Source organism: Perognathus longimembris, chromosome 2, assembly GCF_023159225.1.
Source record: "Perognathus longimembris pacificus isolate PPM17 chromosome 2, ASM2315922v1, whole genome shotgun sequence".
Classification (NCBI taxonomy): domain Eukaryota; kingdom Metazoa; phylum Chordata; class Mammalia; order Rodentia; family Heteromyidae; genus Perognathus; species Perognathus longimembris.
In genome coordinates this window covers 21,975,017-21,993,427 of record NC_063162.1, presented here as the reverse complement: position 1 = coordinate 21,993,427, position 18,411 = coordinate 21,975,017, and the positions used below count along the sequence as shown (strand labels likewise).

Below are 18,411 nucleotides of genomic sequence, written 5' to 3'. Positions count from 1 at the left end.
TTGCTTCTATTTGGTTGTGTTTTCTAGTCCAGTGTTGTTATGTGGTGGTTAAACTATTCAGATAAAAATTTGAAGTGAGATACTTGCTCCTTTTGCTACTATTACATAAACATCCAGTGCTATATGTATTACATTTTGTTGAGGCAATTTGCTTTCTATATAGACTTGATACTTGGGCCAGGATTGTCTAATAGCCCAATAGTTCACACTATCAAAAAGGCAGTCCAATACTAATACTTAAAGTTTTTTTTTTTAAAAAAGCAGTCTAGGCAATTGGAGTTTTAATGACTAGCTACACCCACACAAAATAATAATAAAATAGTAATAATCTCATATTAGCTATAAAGTTCTTTGAAAGTTTATGAGCAAAACTTTTTTTAAAAAAACATCATGACTTTCCTTCTATACTTTTTGTATTTCTTTATTCTGCTCCCCAAAGGTCAGAACTAGGAATTTACTTTTTTTCTTTGCTTTGCTTTGTATTCCAGAGAGCACACAGGGAGAAGGATACAGATTGATTTTTTAAATGTGTGTCCTCTTGAAAGTATAGTGTGGTGGGGGTTATGAAGCAATAGAGAAGAATGTAGCTAGTTTCCAGGCACAGGTTGGACTTTTGCGGGTCAAGACAGACCAAATGACTAGCTTATCTTAAGGGACACAAGTAATAGACCAAATATAGAGCAGCTATTTCAGGAATCATGTAGGTCATTTAATTATCCATTTTGATTGAGTGGCTAACATTCTTTTGGCAATTACATGACCTCTGTTATTCTTAAAACCTTTCTAGGCTCTTGTGGGTTGAATGACCCACCAGTCAGTACCCTCAGACTTCATTCTACTCAGAAGGAAAGGAGATGTTGGGGACTACTGGCATTTAGAAATGTCTAGGCTTTCTTTACTGACCACTACCCACCCAGAATATCCATTGTTACAGCAATCAGTAATAGGTAACTGCTTTTGAATTTGACTATTTCTTCATTGTCTTCAGGACTAAAATATAATTCATTGATTTCTACAAGAGGGTAGTTTGGCACCCATATTAATGCCAAAAGTATTTATTATAAAATGAAAAACTGCTGGGGATATGGCCTAGTGGCAAGAGTGCTCGCCTTGTATAAAATGAAAAACTTTGTACTGTAAGAACAAGTGCTGTGGTATTAAAATTAATGTTTGAAATTAACCTCTTATCCACCATCAAATTCTGAAGTTAGTGGAACATTTTTTTAAATTCTTTAAAACAAATTATTTTGGTGATAGCTAATAACAGATCATTAATTAAGATGAGCCCCGTTTGATTTTTGTGTGCTAAAATGATGATTAAATAAAATGGTCACTTTAAACTCAATCAAAACAATAATTTAGGAACATTTGAATTAATGTTTCTAACTTATTTTTCTTAAATCAACAAAAGACCATTAATATCTACTCCTTCACTCCTATTATATGATGGTAAGACTTGTTCTTTGATTATTAAGACTTTTGAGATAATTCTGAGAAAAGAAAATAATGTAGATTTCTTGTGATTCTATAGATAGAAGGTAGAAGAGCTGTGACATGGGAAGTAAAGATAATATAATTGTAGAATATCAGAAATGCAAACAAAATTTTGTATGGTAGGCAAAATGGAAAATTAAAGGTGTATAGCCAGTCTCTAGTATACCAATCATTTGAAGACCTTGGACTTAGAAGAAGTAATTTTGTTAGAGTAATACAGAGACACATCCTTTAAATAGAAACCATTTGCATTATTTCAGAAAAAAACAATATCTTCTATTGGAGGAAAAAAAAATACCTTTTAAAAATCTGTTTCTCCTCAAAGAGCATTGGTTTAAACAACAACAAAAATTCCTAGAATACTGTTTATCCCTTCGGCAGTAAAATTGGTTCATCTTCCCATCTTACTCCAAGTTAATCTATTTGGTTTTACTTTCATTTTGTTGTAATATTAAAAGAAGACATGAATTTATTATATATGCTTTCGATCCTTAAGAAATTATAATTGGGCTGGGGATATAGCCTAGTGGCAAGAGTGCCTGCCTCGGATACACGAGGCCCTAGGTTCGATTCCCCAGCACCACATATACAGAAAACGGCCAGAAGCGGCGCTGTGGCTCAAGTGGAAGAAGCCAGGGACAGTGCTCAGGCCCGGAGTCCAAGGCCCAGGACTGGCCAAAAAAAAAAAAAAAAAAGAAATTATAATTATATGTTATAATTATATTTTAAACCCTTTAGGAATATGTTGTTGGTGTAAATCCTATTAACTGTTTACTATTTTAAAACATTCTCCAGGCTGTAAATGAGAGTTAGTGGTAGAGGTGCCTGCCTAGCATGCATGAAGCCTTAGGTTCAATTCCTCAGTACCATGGCTGGAAGTAGCATTGTGGCTCAAGTAGTAGAGTACTATCCTTGAGCAAAAGAAGCTAAGGGACAGTGCCCAGGCCCTGAGTTTAAGCCCCTGGACTGGCAAAAAACAAAACAAAACCCCACCACCAACCAAAGACACTTGTTTGCTCATGCTGATACTCTACCAGTTGAGCTGTGCTTCCAGCCTGGCTTTTTGTGGTTAGTTGAATTTGGAGTCTCATGAGCTTTTCTGCCCAGGCTGGCTTTCAAACCACAATCCTCCAGATCTCTGCTTCCAGAGTAGCTAGGATTACTGATGTGAGTGCCTAAGTCCATGGGTCCCCCTTCCCCTACTTTAGTCCAAACGAGTGGTAAAAGAGAAAGTGGTACTTACTGTAAATCTAAAATTTACAGACTAGGTTCAGATATCCAGAATAAGAAATGAACTTGGTCTACTTAGTGTTTTAAGAGGAAGCAAAGGGGTATGAAGTATTGAGTATGACTTTTTAAAGTGTGCTTTTGTTCTTTATATACACTTGAAGATTTATGCTGAGCCATACTTTTCAGCCTTGGGAACTAAAAATTTGTAAACATCAGTAAAAAATAATATTTGTGATTTTATTTTATTTATTTTTTGTTGGTCATGGGACTTGAACTTGGGGCCTGGACATTGTCTCTGGCTTCTTTTTTGCTCAAGGATAACACTACCACTTGAGTCACAGTGCCCACTTCCAGCCTTTTTTGTGTATGTGGTGTTGAGGAATTGAACCCAGGGCTTCATGCATGCTGGAGCACTCTACCACTAAGCCACATTCCTAGCCTGTTATACTTTAAATAGTATGAATGTGTAAGAAACTTTCCAAGGACTGGTAGTTTCACAAGAGAAACACCTGTGATTGTATATAGATGGGGCATTGCAAGCCTATTTGGAATAGTAAAACCTTAAGCCCATATTATTATAAATAGTTACTAGTGGTGACTATATTGTCATTTTAAGCAGAAAAAGTGGGAAAATCTACGTACTTGTAAGATATCAAGTTTTGTTTTTAAACCAACGGTTAAGAACTAAGAAAAACATTAGAGATTAATGGACTGTTGTTTCTGATGTGGAACATATTATTAACATGATAAGAAATTCCTTTATATACTCAGCCATTGCTAATATGAAGTTAGAACCTTTGATTAAGAAGTCACAAAGCAAATAGGTTCAGACAACTGTGAAATATCTCTCTTCTTCCCAAAACAGACATTACTGTTTTAACTTCTTGGGGCAAGGTCCCCTATATTGATTGCCACGAATTTGTCTTTCTCAGGTAGCTAAAATATTAAAATGTTGTACTGAGATATTTTCTGGCTTGAAAGTTAACAAAAGCAACATTGCTCATTCATGCTCCTGCCTTGTCACTCCCTGGTGTGGTTCATCTCTTCCATCCTTATCAGAGCATCTCAGTGCTTAGTTGAGCCTGTTTATCTTAAAAGAGCAGGAGGCAGGCTTTTAGGGAGTAAGCTACATGTTCCAGTGTAACAGTCACCAATGCTTTTGATGTGAAAAACATTTGATCTCTTACATTAACAGCCCCTGTCACTGTAGTATAGGGACTATAGCTGAGCTGTTGTACAGTTTTCTATTATTTTACTTTTGAAATAACAGTGCTACTCCACAATCTTCGTGTATAAAATTGTGTATTGGCTGTCCCCCCCTCAACTCCCAGGACTCGTAAGTAAACAAGGTGATATATATGGCTGGGTGGGGGGTTAGCATTTTCTTGGCTTGTTTGAAATCATAGCAGTCTCTATCTAAAGATTTTTCTTTTGTCAGATCCTTGATAGTGTGATGCCTGACTTTGTGTACATTTGCACACCTAGCAGTATCTTAAAGCTGATTTTTGCTCATTAGTATATGTGCTCAGTAATTATTATGTATTAACTTTTATGTCTTCTTCCTTTAATAATGAAGCATTTAGATTTTCTAAAGCTTAACTTCACACATTCTGCACAATTTCCCAAGGTAAACAGTTTGTATAACAGTTATTAAATATGAGTAAGCAAGAGTTGAAGGGTTGTTTGTTAAAATTATTTTGCTTTATGTAAAATATTGTTAATTTCTATATTAGGGATGGTTTGGCAGTTGGAATCAGGTAGTAGTATTTTTAAAAAGAACAAAATTTGTGAAATCAGGCTGATATTTTCTCTTAAGAATATCTCTCCTTTTAATGATACGACAGCTTACTGTAATAGTGGTAGGATGGCAGCAGATAATTCTAATCTTCGCTTCTATTTTCAAGATTCTAGTTTGTTTCTCTGTTGTTCTTATTGTGCTTTGATAGGTACTACCAGACCCTTTAACATATATACTACATGTACATATGTATGCATATATGTGTGTCTGTGTATGTCTATGTATGTATATATCAGCCACTACGAGTGTAATTTGTTAAAAGGGTAGCCATTTATCTGGGGAATTCTTCTAAATACTGAGTGTGTCATGTATTTTGACATGACATATTTGTAACATCTCTCAACACAGAAAGTACTTTGTGTTAGCTGTAGATATTAGAGCAGTAGTATCTTTTAAGAATGTATGCTGTGCAAATTCTGGCTTGTGAGGTAATGACAAGTGTTTGCCTGCATAGACAATATATTTTTCCCCCTGAGGTCCCCACACACCTAGTTTCCCTCAAGCTCATCATCTCTGTCAGGTTAATCAATAGGCACCGTATGGCAGAGGGTCAGTAATCAGTGTCATCGTGCCTTTAAATCGTGTTGAAAATTTGCTTAAAGCCTGGGCCAATTAACATCGAGATGATGAATGGATGGGAAGATGGGAAGAGCCTGCCGCTCAGGGGCTTTGTGAGGAGGAGATGCTCAGCTGTTGAGCAGCAGACACCAGCGAATAAAATCAGCCATTCATGTGAGCTCAGTCCACCCACTCTTAATGATAATGTCAATCTAGCAAAATATATACACATTGGAGTTGTCATGAGTTCATAAATCAAAGGAGTTTGTCAAAGGCATTCAGATTAACGAGGCAGCAGCAATAACAAGTCAAATTTGCATAGAGAATTGCTCGAATCTCAGTAAATTATGATCCTGTTTTTCATTTGATTATTTGCTAATGTCTCAAGAGGGAGAATGATTATATTAGCATGCAAAATCTACTCCAGAAGTAGAAATCTGAGGTATAGAAGACCAGCACACTATGACAATTAATCAGTTTCTGCATACTAGCATAAATGCACAAGGCCTAGAAATGAACTTCTTTTTTATTATTATTTCTCCTTGCTACTGATCCAAATGGTTCAGCTTGACAGAGACTTTATATTGCTTTAACAGTGTTCTGAATTGTGCCTGCAGGCAAGACATAGTTATGCAGCTATAACCAACCTATCCATCTGCCAACCAGATTGGAATTCTCCTATCCAAGGCTTCCATTAACCCCCACTGACAGCTCCAAACAGGATTAAGAATTTGGAAGCATAAAAAATAGTTGTTGTTTGCAAATACACACAATCCCTTTGCATTTTGAGAAAGGCTGCATCTGTAGTGTTTTATAATTAGGGTTGGACAATGTAATGGGGGAAAAACCTACTTGGCAGTTTTTTGACTTCTGTCACAGGGAGTAAGGCAATCATAATGGAAATCCTGTTTGTATCAGAGAATGCTTTTATTCTGTACAGTTTCTAATACTGTGCTTACATTGGCATATTGCTAGAAAATAGCACTCCTTTGAAAGCTTTAGCTGGTGGGTCAGTTGAAGTTTAGAAATTTATGTAAGTTTTGATATGGTTGTGGCTTAACAAAATATATTAAATGATAAATGTACTGGAGAGACACTGAATAAAAACATAGCAGAACATATTTTATGAGGACATTTCAGGTATTCAGCTTCTCAACTCACCAAACTCTTTGCCATTGTATCTTAGATGGATTAATTAAAATTTGTTTAAGTATACACAGTCACGTGGTATTTTTATGTCACCTTTCATTGAAGAATTTTTATGATATTATTCAGCTAGACAAACTATCTTTTAATTTTGTTAAAAATTAATTGTTGCTGTTTTTATAAATTGCAAATTATGTCTGTGTGGAGGCTAAAATTAGTTTCAAGTCATCTAAGTTAATGGGAAAAAAGATTAATCCAGTTACTTACTTTACTTGCTAGTAATGTTCATTATATGATGTGTCCAACTAATTATTAGAAATTAGTCTCAATATTTTTTGTTCCTGTGGCTTGTCATTTTTCATGATGACAAGCAGTTGGATTCAATTTTTAAAATGGACTCAAATTCACTCTTATAATTTATCACAATTTATCTGCTTTGGTAAAATAGTAGTACCCCATCTTTTCCAATGAAAAATGTTAGTCCTAGTTTTGGAGCTGATTAATTATAACAGATATTTATTCAAATAGGCTGTCAATATTGCACCATCCAACCTTGAGCCAAGGTGCTTAGTCAAAGATTATTTTAAGCCATTATGATTGACCTGACTTTGTTTTCTGTCATTGAGTAAATTAATCTAGTATCTGGAATTGTATGTTCAAATAGATAACTGAAAACAGTAAATAAGCGACTTACTAAGTCTTAGCGAATATTGTTCTGTGACCCTGCCAGATGTTACCATAAAAACAATTTTTACTTTTCGAGGGGGGAAAAGGCCACCCCAGACCTTTGAAAAGAAAGAAGTACTTTGATTGTCCATGAAAGAACGTTATATCCTAGATCAAGATTTGGAAAACTTTTTCTATAAAGTATTTTATGAGTGGAGGAGGGTCCCTGTTGTGACTACTCACATTGTCTACTAAATTTTGAAAGCAGCTATAGATAAAAAGTAAATGCATTGGCATGTAAATGATCACAGTGATATTATAAATAGTAGGATGATAATGTTGTATTTGGGCTATTAATGAAGTTTCTTTGAACTCAAAACTACTTTTAAGCCAGCTGGATGGTATCTGTTCAGGTTTTGAGCTATTTATTGAGTATCTATTATTTGTATGTTATTTCAGAATGTACTAAGGGGTAGAGAGAGATGTAAGACTTCGCAATAAGCTTTCATTCTTACTGTTAGTTGAGAATAACAATGCAGAAATGTGTCTGAGTGCCAGATTTTGTGAATCAAGACACTAAAATGTTAGGGAATTCTAGTACCATAAAATGGAGGAGTAACTGTGTAGTTTCTTAGGGAAGATGACAGTTGAACATCATTTTAGGAATATATGGGACTTGAATAAATTATTAATCTTCTTGTGTTTATAATTGTCAAGTGAACTTGACTATAATTAAGGATCCCTCCAGCGTAAGGTTTTAAGATTACATCACATTTTTTGTGAGTTTTTTTTTTTTTTTTTTGTTGTTGTTGTTTTTTACCAGTCCTGGGCCTGAGCACTGTCCTTGGCTTCTTCTTGCTCAAGGCTAGCACTCTACCACTTGAGCCACAGCTCCACTTTAGGCTTTTTTCTGTTTATGTGGTGCTGAGGAATCGAACCCAGGGCTTCATGCATATAAGGTGAACACTCTACTGCTAAGCCATATTCCCAGCCCCCGCTCCCTTCCTCCCCTGTGTTTAACCAGAACAGAAAACATGTTGAGGGAAATGGCAACTTACCATGGCAGAAAATTCTAGGTAGTCTTGAAAACCAGATCTAGAGCTTTATACTTGATTTCAAAGAGTCACTAAGGCTTTTGTTCTGTTTTGTGCTTGTGTCAGTACTGGGGCTTGAACTCCGGATACTATCCTTGGCTTTTTTCACTCAAGGCTAGTGTTCTACCACTTGATCAGGAGTTCTACTTTGAGCTTTTTGTTGGTTGATTGCAGGTAAGAATCTTAATGGATTTTTCTGCTCAGGCTGGGTTTTGAACTTTCTCAGATCTCAGACTCCCTAAGGAGCTAGGATTACAGTCATGAGCCACTGGTGCCTTGTGTGGTCTCCTCTCCCCTCCCCTGTCCCCCTTGCCTCAAGTTAAGGAATGAATTTAGCCTTGCCCTTGCTAGGCAAGTGCTCTTCCACTGAGCTAAATTGCCAACTCTACGTTTTTGGTTTTGGGGTTTTGTTTTTTTTTTTAAGAAAAAATAAAAAAAGAACACCACAACCTTCGTGGTACTTAAGAAAGATTACTTGGAGGCTAGCACTGGTGGCTCACACCTGTAATCCTAACTGCTAAGGAGGCTGAGATCTGAGGCTCATGCTTTGAAGTCAGCCTGGGAAGAAAGTCTGTGAGACTCTTATCTCCAATTAGCCACACAAAAAAATGGAGCTGTGGCTTAAAGTCGTAGAGCACTAGCCTTGAGCAAAAAAAAAAGCTCAGGGATAGCACCCAGGCCTTTGAGTTCAAGGACCACACCAATAAAAAATAAAATACTTTTTTCTTTTTTACTTGACTCTCTGGGTAGATTGGGAAAGAAGGCTAATCCTATACATCAAGAGTAAAAGAATTAGCAAAAGGGAGCCATGCAAAGTAGCACATTACTGAAATCCTAGCACTGAGGAAGTGAAGAGGGGAGGGAAGTAGAGTAAAAGCAAAGGGAAGAGCGCTTATTTTGATGAATGGTAGATAACAGAATATAAATGGTGCAGATGTTTTGATGCAAAATTAAACAGGCCAGATTATGTATTATTATTCATTTGGGGCTGGGCATGGTGGTACGTGCATGTAAACCTAGCTACTGTGGAACAATGAAGATTGTAGTTTGAGGCCAGCCCAGGCAAAAGTTAGGGAGACCTCTCATTTTAGTAAGAGTGGTATATAGAATATTTTAGATAAAGATGTTATTTTAGTTAAGATGTTAGAAGCTATGACAGTAGTAAGAGGTATTGGAGGTCTGGACCTGAGGACAGGCAGTTGAGATGCTAGATGAGGATCAAATGTATTCAAATAGGGGCTGGGGATATGGCCTAGTGGCGAGAGAGCTTGCCTTGTATACATGAGGCCCTGGGTTCGATTCCCCAGCACCACATATACAGAAAACGGCCAGAAGTGGCGCTGTGGCTCAAGTGGCAGAGTGCTAGCCTTGAGCAAAAAGGAAGCCAGGGACAGTGCTCAGGCCCTGAGTCCAAGGCCCAGGACTGGCCAAAAAAAAAAAAAAAGTATTAAAATACATGATTTGAAGGAAAAATTATAAACTAGAAACTAATTGGATATGTTCCAAAGAAAAGCAGTGAGTAAAAGCTGACAGAAGACTTAAAAAGTCTGAGATAAAAAGAAAAATGGGTACAGTAACTCAAGCCTATAATCCTAGCTGCTTGGATGGTAGAGATCTGGTGACTGTGGTTAGAGGCCAGCCTAGGCAAAAATGTTCATGAAGGCTCTATCTCATGAGGTGGCATGTCCCTGTCATCCTATTTATACAGCAAAGCATAAATAGGAGGGTCAGAGTCCCTGCTAGCTTAGATATAAAGGTAAGACCCTATCTCACAAAATGAACAAGGCAAAAATGGCTGGTGGAGTAGCTCAAGTTGATAGAATGCACTACTTAGCCAGTATAAGACCATGAGTTCAAAACTCCAGTCTGCCAAAAGAAAAGAAGGAAAACGCTTTCCTAATATGTCCTGCCTGTGTTTTAGCAGTATTTCATCTTTCGCATTACCCTCTCGTATTATCTTCGTGTGTCACAACCCTAAAGCTTTCAGTTGAAGTTAAAGTTGTCTGTGTCCCTTTTGGTTCAAAGCTGCTTAACTAGGCTAAGATAAAACTATCCGACTTAATATAAATGGCAACAAGCTATGTAAATCTTTTTCAGAAGTATTTTAATAGAATACTGTTATTAGATCATGGTTACTCAAGGACTACAAACAAATGTAGTGAATTCTTTTCTAAAATGTAATGTTTGATCTGAGTGTTGAGTATGTGTTAGGCAGTCAGGTTTACTTAAGGTTGGCTTAGTGTTAAGTAATAGAATATATTTTATAGAGTTTTTTCCTGAGTACTTTTCACTTACTGAACTTTTTTAAATTTCAAAATCTTTTATTCTAGATTTGACTTAGCTTTATAAACAAGTGTTGTATTAACTGGGTGTCAATGGCTCACAGCTGTAATCCTAGCCATTCAGGAGGCTGAGATCTGAGAATTGCAGTTCAAAGCCAGCCTGGACAGGAAAGTCCATGAGACTCTTATCTCCAATTAACCACCAGAAAACCAGAGTGGCACTGTGACTCAAGTGGTAGAGTGCTAGCCTTGAGCTGAAGAGCTCAGAGACAGCATGCAGGCCAAGTTCAAGCCCCATGACCTACCAAAAAAAATGTTGTATTATTATAAAGGTAAAGTACAGATGTGTTATAGTTATATAGGTCAGTTAAAGAGCACATTTCTTTTTGGACAATGTCATTCCTTCCCTCTGTCTTGGTATTTCCCTCCAATCTCTACCCATAAATTGTATAGTGTCCAGTGAATACCATTTGTACTGCATTTGTTTACTCTTTGTCCCTCCATTCTCTTAGTTTTTAATGTCTATCCTGGGGTTTGAACTCAGGGCCTGGCTACTATCCCTGAACTTTTCTGCTCAAAGCTGCCACTCAACCACTCAGCCACAGTTTCACTTCTGGCTTTTTCTATTTATGTGGTGCTAAGGAATTGAACCTAGGGCTTCATGCATGCTAGGTAAGCACTCTACCACTAAGCCACATTTCCAGCCTGTCTAATAGCTTTTGAGTAGGTTTTGGGGCAAAAATACATCGGAAGTAACTGATGTGTTGTTCTTATATTAATAGGTTCGTCATGTTTCTCTAAGATTTCTATTTTTTCTTCTATGTTAATGAAAGATATATTGAGATTATGCATCTATCTTGCTTTTTTTGTTTTGTTTGTTTTGCTCCTGGGCTTTGGACTCAGAGCCTGGGTACTATCTCTGAGCCTCTTTGTGCTCAAGACTCCAGTGCCTTACCACTTGAGCCACAGCACCACTTCCAACTATCTTGTTATTTGTAAAACTTTCAACTGCTAATTTAGCATCCATCCATTCACAATTCTTGCCTGTGTCAACTAGTTGTAACCTTAGTTTATTGGATATAATTTACTTTGTCAATCCAGCTTGAACACACCTTGCTTATTGGGATTCCTCATAGCTAAGGATGCAAGTATAAGTGTGACTGAGTTCTCCTGGATGTTGGAAAGTCTCTTCAGACCACTGGGGTGACTGCTGATATTTCATTATTCCTTCCTACTCTCAAAACTAGAGCTATTCATTGCTTACACATCTCCCTTTCACTATTAGGACGGCGTCTATTCATTGGCTCTGTTATTTTGACTGTTGTTGTTTTTTAAGCATTCCTACCTCTGTTCTATGTAACAATTGTGTTGGATTTTGTTTTTGTTTTTTGGTCAAGTACTGGGGCCTGAACTTGGGGCCTTACACTCATCTTTTTGTCAAGCTAGTTTTTTGCCACTTGAGCCATACCTCTATTACCTGCTTTTTGCTGGTTAATTGGAGATGAAACTCTTGGACCCCATGTTGATGGCTCATACCTCCTAGGTGCTCAGGAGGCTGAGATCTCAGGATCATGGTTCAGTCATGCCTGACAGGAAAGTCTGGGAGACTTTTATCTCCAATTAACCACCAAAAAGCCAAAAGTGAAGCTATGGCTCAAAGGATAGTGTGCTAACTAGCCTTGAGTAGAGAAACCTCTGCAGGGACAGTGCCCAGTCCTGAGTTCAAGATCCAGTAGGTGATAGACATACACAAAAAGCAACTATGCAGTTTGTATTGAAGAAAAGAGATCAAATTTGAGGGGAAAAAAGATTTATGTTTTAGAACTTAGATTTGGGGATCTCTATCAACCAAATATTGACAGTAGTTAAAAAACAATTACTTAGCTGGGAGCCAGTGGTTCACACCTATAATCCAAGCTACTCAGGAGGCTGAGATCTGAGGATGGTGGTTCAAAGCCAACTCAGGCAGGAAAGTTCATGAGACTCTTAACTCCCTACAGTTAACCACCAGAAAACTGGAAGTGGTACTGTAGCTAGAGCTAGGGGTAGAGCACTAGCTTTGACCTGAAGAGCTTAGAGACAGTGCCTAAGCCCAGAGTTCAATCCCCATAAGTCTAGAATTCAAGCCTCACGACCACCAACAAAAACAACTAATTACTTAAAAGAGAAGGTAGTAATCCTAGGCAGTGCTAAAATAGGTAAATACCTACCACCCAGATCCCTACATGCATTTATTTATATATATGGGCATATGTTTCCCTTTTCATATGTGTATGTCTGTATGTATATAAATCTTCAAATATGTAAATATACATGGTGTTCTAGCTTAGAATTAGAAATGTAATTCAGTTTACTCTCACAGAATAAGATTGAAGATAATGAGAACTGAATTAAAGCTTACTTTCTTTCACAGAATTCCTCAGAGAGAGAAGACTGTAATAATGGCGAACCCCCTAGGAAGATAATACCAGAGAAGAATTCACTTAGACAGGTATGAAATTCAGTCTTACTTAAAATAAAAGCTTCCAATGACAAAAGACAGGAAACCCTTGACTTGCCATTCTTTAAACATTGGAGCTTAAATTAAGAGTCCTATATTCTGAAATTGTTCTGGCTATAGCCATCAATTTCAATCAAGTAGCACTTTCCCAGTCATTTCAAAACATTCTAGGTATCAAGTATAGAATAGTCAATTAGCTATATATAGTAAATACTAAAAATCAAATAGTTTCTTGTTTGAGAGAAATAAATAATTGGTGCTAAGCAATATTTTCATTTTCCTTTTTACTTTTTTGTGTTTCTGACTTGAGGCTTGTACTCTAAGCCCTGTCCCTGAGCTTGTTTGCTAAAGGGTAATACTCTACCACTTGAGCCACAGCTCTATTTCTAGGATTTTGATGATGGCTGGCTTTGAACCATGATCCTCAGACCTCAACTTCCAGAGTAGATAGGATAGGATTACAGGCATGAGCCACTGGCACCTGCCTAGTAAAAGAATTTTAATTTACTGGAACTTAAGGCATTCTTCTAGAGGAGAAGATCTAGGGTGTAAAAGAAATTTAATATTTTTCAGCACTCATCATGAACACACTTATTTAATCCTTACAATGACTGCCAACTTGCTATGATGTGATTTCCAAGTTGTTGGTGAAGAAAATGGAGGCTTAAAAAGGTTAGATTTGACTTTAGTCAGCAGTTTTAATCTTAGACTTCTCTGTTGCCAAGATGTTTCTACTTCTGTCTGTTGACAGTTTGCATAGTGTTTACTTTGAGGGAAAGTATGGGACACTATGACACTATGACACATCTCCCACCCCCACCCCCCAATTTGTAAACTTTTTTGAGAGGCGCTTTCACTTTTCTATTTTGTACCAGTCCTCAGGTTTGAACTCAGGTCCTGGGTGTTGTCCCTAAGCTTTTTTGCTCAAGGCTAGCACTCTGCCACTTGAACCATAGCTCCACTTCTGTCTTGTTAGTGCTTTAATGGGGATAAGAATCTCATGGACTTTCTTGGCCCAGGTTGGCTTTGAACCATGATCCTCATATCTCAGCCTTCTCAGTAGCTAGGATTACAGATGAGAGTGACCAGCATCCTTCTATCCTCACCCTCTTTTTTTGGTGCCAGTACTGGGGCTTGAATTCTAGGTCTTGTCACTATCCCAGGCTACGGTTCTACCAATTTGAGTCACTGCTTCCACTTCCCTTTTTTTTTGGTGGTGGTAGTGAATTGGAAATAAGAGTCTTAAAGACTTTCCTGTTGGGGCTGGGAATATGGCCTAGTGGCAAGAGTGCTTGCTTTGTATACATGAAGGCCTGGGTTCGATTCCCCAGCATCACATATATAGAAAAGGCCAGAAGTGGTGCTGTGGCTCAAGTGGCAGAGTGCTAGCCTTGAACAAAAAGGAGCCAGGGACAGTGCTCAGGCCCTGAGTCCAAGGCCCAGGACTGGGGAGAGAGAGAGAGAGAGAGAGAGAGAGAGAGAGAGAGAGAGAGAGAGAGAGAGAGAGAGAGAGAGACTTTCCTATTGGGAGGTGGCTTTGAGCCAATATTCTCTGAGAATTTCAGCCTCCTGAGTATTCAGCCTTCCCCTTTTTGATGAAACCAATTGTTTTAAATAAAATTGAGTCAATTCTCAAAGCTTTGTAAACAAATGAACAAATGATATCTAATTGATGTTGACACAGTTTTAGCTTTAATTATTTGGAGATAAACACCTGATCTGTAAATGCAAGTCAGTAGTACAGTACTGAATACGATAAATTTAGAGGTGAAAATACTCCACCCACTATACAGAAACAACTGTCAGAAAACAATGACACAACAAAAAGTTTTGGCAACTTTATTTAAGCTAACAAACGAATTTTCACTCTGCAAAGTTATAAATTAATTTTAATAGGCTGATCCAGATGGTCCATTTGGAAAATGGATAGGCTGATCTGTTGAAAATTAAACTAAATTTATCTCTCTCATACTTCAAACTGAAGCAAGAGAGAGAATCGTGCCTATTAAGTCCAGCACATACAGATGGACCAGCAGGTCACACATGGGACTAATCTGATTCATTTTAAAAATAAATGCATACATTATTGAATCATTTTCTACTTGCAAGATCTGCCGTGTGCAGTGTTTGAAAGAGATTTAATGCTGTCTTTTTTTCATTGCAGTTTTAGCAGATTCTCTTTACTATCCCTCCCCCACTTTGACATCTTTTTCCCCCCTTGTGCTACAAAATGTTTTTCCTAATATCTGTCATTCAGTGTTGAGATCCAAGCTCTGGAGATTAATTAGGTCATGAGGCTCTCCCCACCTCAACCCCTTTGTAAAGGGGTTGTTTTTTTTTTTTTTTTTTTAATCTCCATTCTCTTTGTGAAGAGCATGAACTCAGTGTTCTTGGAAAGAGAAATGGCCTTTAGAAACAGGGAAGTAGGAGATCCTCCTGGGGCTCTCAGTCTTTTAGCTTCTGGGTGTTTTAACAGCCCCATGAATGCAGATTTGTAAATTTATTGCAGTGCCATCTGGTTTTTTGCTGGAACCAGATTTCTGTTGGCTTGTGTCTGTCTATTGTGGTGGTCACTCCCTAGGAGCTTGCCCTCTCAATCTCAGGGAAGAGTGATGAATAGCAGGGGTCAATAGAAGCAGGTCACAGGGCAGCTGTCCAGGCCCTGAACTTGATTACCCCACTGCTGATTTTTTTTTAAGGTAGGACATAATATATAAGCTTCAAACTTCTTTTCTCTGTTGCATATGACAGTAAGAAGGTGCCACTTGCTCTTTGTCTGTTTTTGTTGTTTTTTGATGACAAAAAGATGTTATAAGGTCACCTTGTACTTAGTTTTGATGTAAGTAGGATTTGTATTGTGTGGTCAAGTCTCTTCATTTTGAGATTTGTTTTCAGATATTTCTAATGAAATTTTAGGAACTCTTTCCATTTATCATAAAAAACTTTTTATATGCTAACAATTTAGGATTATTTTAAACTAACTATACTTTGTTTATATAATAGATTATTTGGAAAACTGTTTAAATAGTGGAGGAGCTGAAAGAAGGGTTATTATAATTTTTAAAGATATTAACAGACCAATAATAGACTACTAGTACACAACTTTTTCCAAAAATTGACAAATTCCTTGAAAAATACAACTTGCTAAAATGAACATAAAGTGAAATTTTTAATGCTTTATGTCTATTAAATAAAAAATTAATGAAATTTATCAAAATGGTTTTACTGGCAAATTTGATAAACTTTTTAAAAATTGTTACCATAAAGGTGATGTCCAGAGGTGTTATACTTACATAAATCAGGTAATGACTACATTTCTTTTTGGCAGGAGTAATAACAATCCTACACAAACCTTTTCTGAAAATAGAGAAGGATGAATACTTACTGACTTGTACAAGGTTGTCATAACAGTAATTCCAGAACCCTACAGAGAAACAAGCAGAAGATGAAATATTGAAGGGAAAACACATTTCTCTATTTCAAAATCAATTTGTATACCTGCTTTTCTTTTTTTGGGGGGAGAGGTGGTAGAGGGTGGGGTAAAGCAGAACCATATCCTTGAGGAGAAAGTTAATTTTCTTAGTTTTGGGATAATGTTCTCTGCTAGCTTTAAGAAGTTAGAAAAACATACTACAAAGTGAATACAATTTTACTTTTACTTCTAAAATGTGAAGCCAAGGAGACCATAACCACTGTTGTAATAGCTTTTATTCATATTTGCTATAGAGGGCAAAGTCCTGGGAGGGTACATGAAAGTACTCATTGCTTTCTGAAAAGATAGCATTATAGCATGCATCTCTTCTTTACTTCACATTGGTGCTAATAGGATCTGTCAGCTTGCCTTTCTCTGTAATTGAGTAAATTGTGACCGTTGCCTAATCCTTCTCCCATCCCCCATTCTCTTTGTGTATGTGTCCACTTACCATCCTGAGAACGTGGGCAGTGATAAATAAAGCATTGAGTAGAGCTCTCTCAACTCTTTGAAAGCAGCATGATGCCAGCCCTCTAGTTATATTTCTTTAAGTGTTTACGTTTTCCTGTATTCTTTCTCTTGTGTAGCTGGAACCCTGGGGATGCAAAGCCATGAGAGAGGCCAAGAAGCTAACAAAGTAGCTGTCTCCCTTGTTAGCTTGTTCCTTTATCCTTTAAAAACAAGATAAAAACCATCTGGCTCAGGGCATTACATTTTCCTCCCCCATGCACCTCTATAGATGGAGACTTCACCTGCAGTGAGGGTTTACATTGATTAGAGAGGGAGCAGTAATTCAAGCTTCCATCCTCTTCAAGGATACTTTGCAGTCTTTAAAGGTGCTGACCCACTGAGTTAAACTGTCAAGGGAGGATAAAAAAGTATCTTCATCCCAGGAGGTAACAGCTGCCAGGTTTTCAACACCTTGCACACTGCTGGAAAAATGTCACAATTGTCAGCTGAAAGAAAAATGACTCTGTTGTCATTTTCTGTTAATGACCTGGCCTTATAAAAGGAACTCCACAAGCCTTTTAGAAAGAACAAGGGACTGTTTTCCATTCCCCTATCAGATTCCCACTCCCCTCAAAAAATTCCTGTGTTATTCTAACATCACGTTAGAGTAGAGCTACAGAAACCACCAATGAGGACCTTAAAGTTAAATCAGCCAGTATATGCATGGAAGTTTGACGGGCATAGCTCCTTTCTTCAGTAGGAGGAAAAAGCACATCATGGACACAGAAAATGACATTATAGTATGTGTTAAAATCACAACAACAACAAAAAGTCATTCATAAGCCAGTGAACTGAGAGAAAACATACTGTATTTCAGTTCTTCAGAGGACAGTTTGTTTTCAAGAAACATCCAGAAGGGTAAATACCATGACACTTCTTTTTCCAAGAGAGTCATTTCTTCCGTGAAAAAAAAAAATCAACTTCACATAATTTACTTTTTTAAATAGCTCTGTAATGTTTGTACACGTTGCCATTCTCTTCTTTCTGATTTGATTGATGGGAGGAAAAGGTTTAATGAAGTCCCTGCTATCAGGCAGGCAGTTTTTTTTCTGTTTGTTTTAGGTTAGTCATTTTAATTGTATTGAGTAATTAGAAGGTACACACAGCCAAGGGAGCTTTGTTCTGATAATTGCTCAAGAAAAGCCATTCCCTGTATGCCATTGCTTTGTGTTAAGACACTTCTCCCTCTAGTGGCAATAGTAAGCACTCTGGTTTGGCAGTAGGCAAGGTGTAATTGCAATATGACAAACTATGCTTAAGGGAGTATCTTGTAAATACTTTAGTTTAGGGTTTGTCATTATTTCATTATATATGTGTTGTGTGTTTTTACCCTATGAAACTTCCTACCTCCTTTTTCCCCCCTTGAAGTGCTTTGGGCTTTGGATGGAAAAAAAATTGCCTGAAATGTTTATTAAAAAAAAAAAATCATAGTGCATTCTGGGTAATGTTTTGCAGCTTGACTTAATTTTAGTCATCTGTTTTAATTACCTATTTATAAAAATGCTTTTGCATTTGTAGACATTATTTAATACTTTGGAAGAAGCACCTCATTTGAAATAAATAAATAAATTGTACATGTTTTAAATAGTCCATGTAAAAGACCTTAAAGGTAATTAATGTAGGTCTCTTAAGTAAGACAAAAGTGATCTTTCTGAATCTGA

At 37.2% G+C, this 18,411-nt stretch overlaps 1 protein-coding gene across 11 annotated transcripts in view; it reads left to right on the top strand.

The window, feature by feature from the left end:
- The window catches only part of Btrc (beta-transducin repeat containing E3 ubiquitin protein ligase), a 157,326-nt gene that overhangs the window by 56,626 nt on the left and 82,289 nt on the right, over positions 1-18,411 (top strand). For 7 of the 11 annotated variants that reach the window (XM_048338418.1, XM_048338413.1, XM_048338416.1 and 4 more), the window contains one exon: positions 12,682-12,759. The exons of 2 other annotated variants lie outside the window; for them this stretch is intronic. In XM_048338418.1, the coding sequence (XP_048194375.1) occupies positions 12,682-12,759 (78 nt within the window). Of the gene's footprint in view, positions 1-3,125; positions 4,061-12,681; positions 12,760-18,411 lie in introns of those variants that run through there. 2 more of the 11 variants (XM_048338420.1, XM_048338423.1) reach the window with 2 other exon arrangements.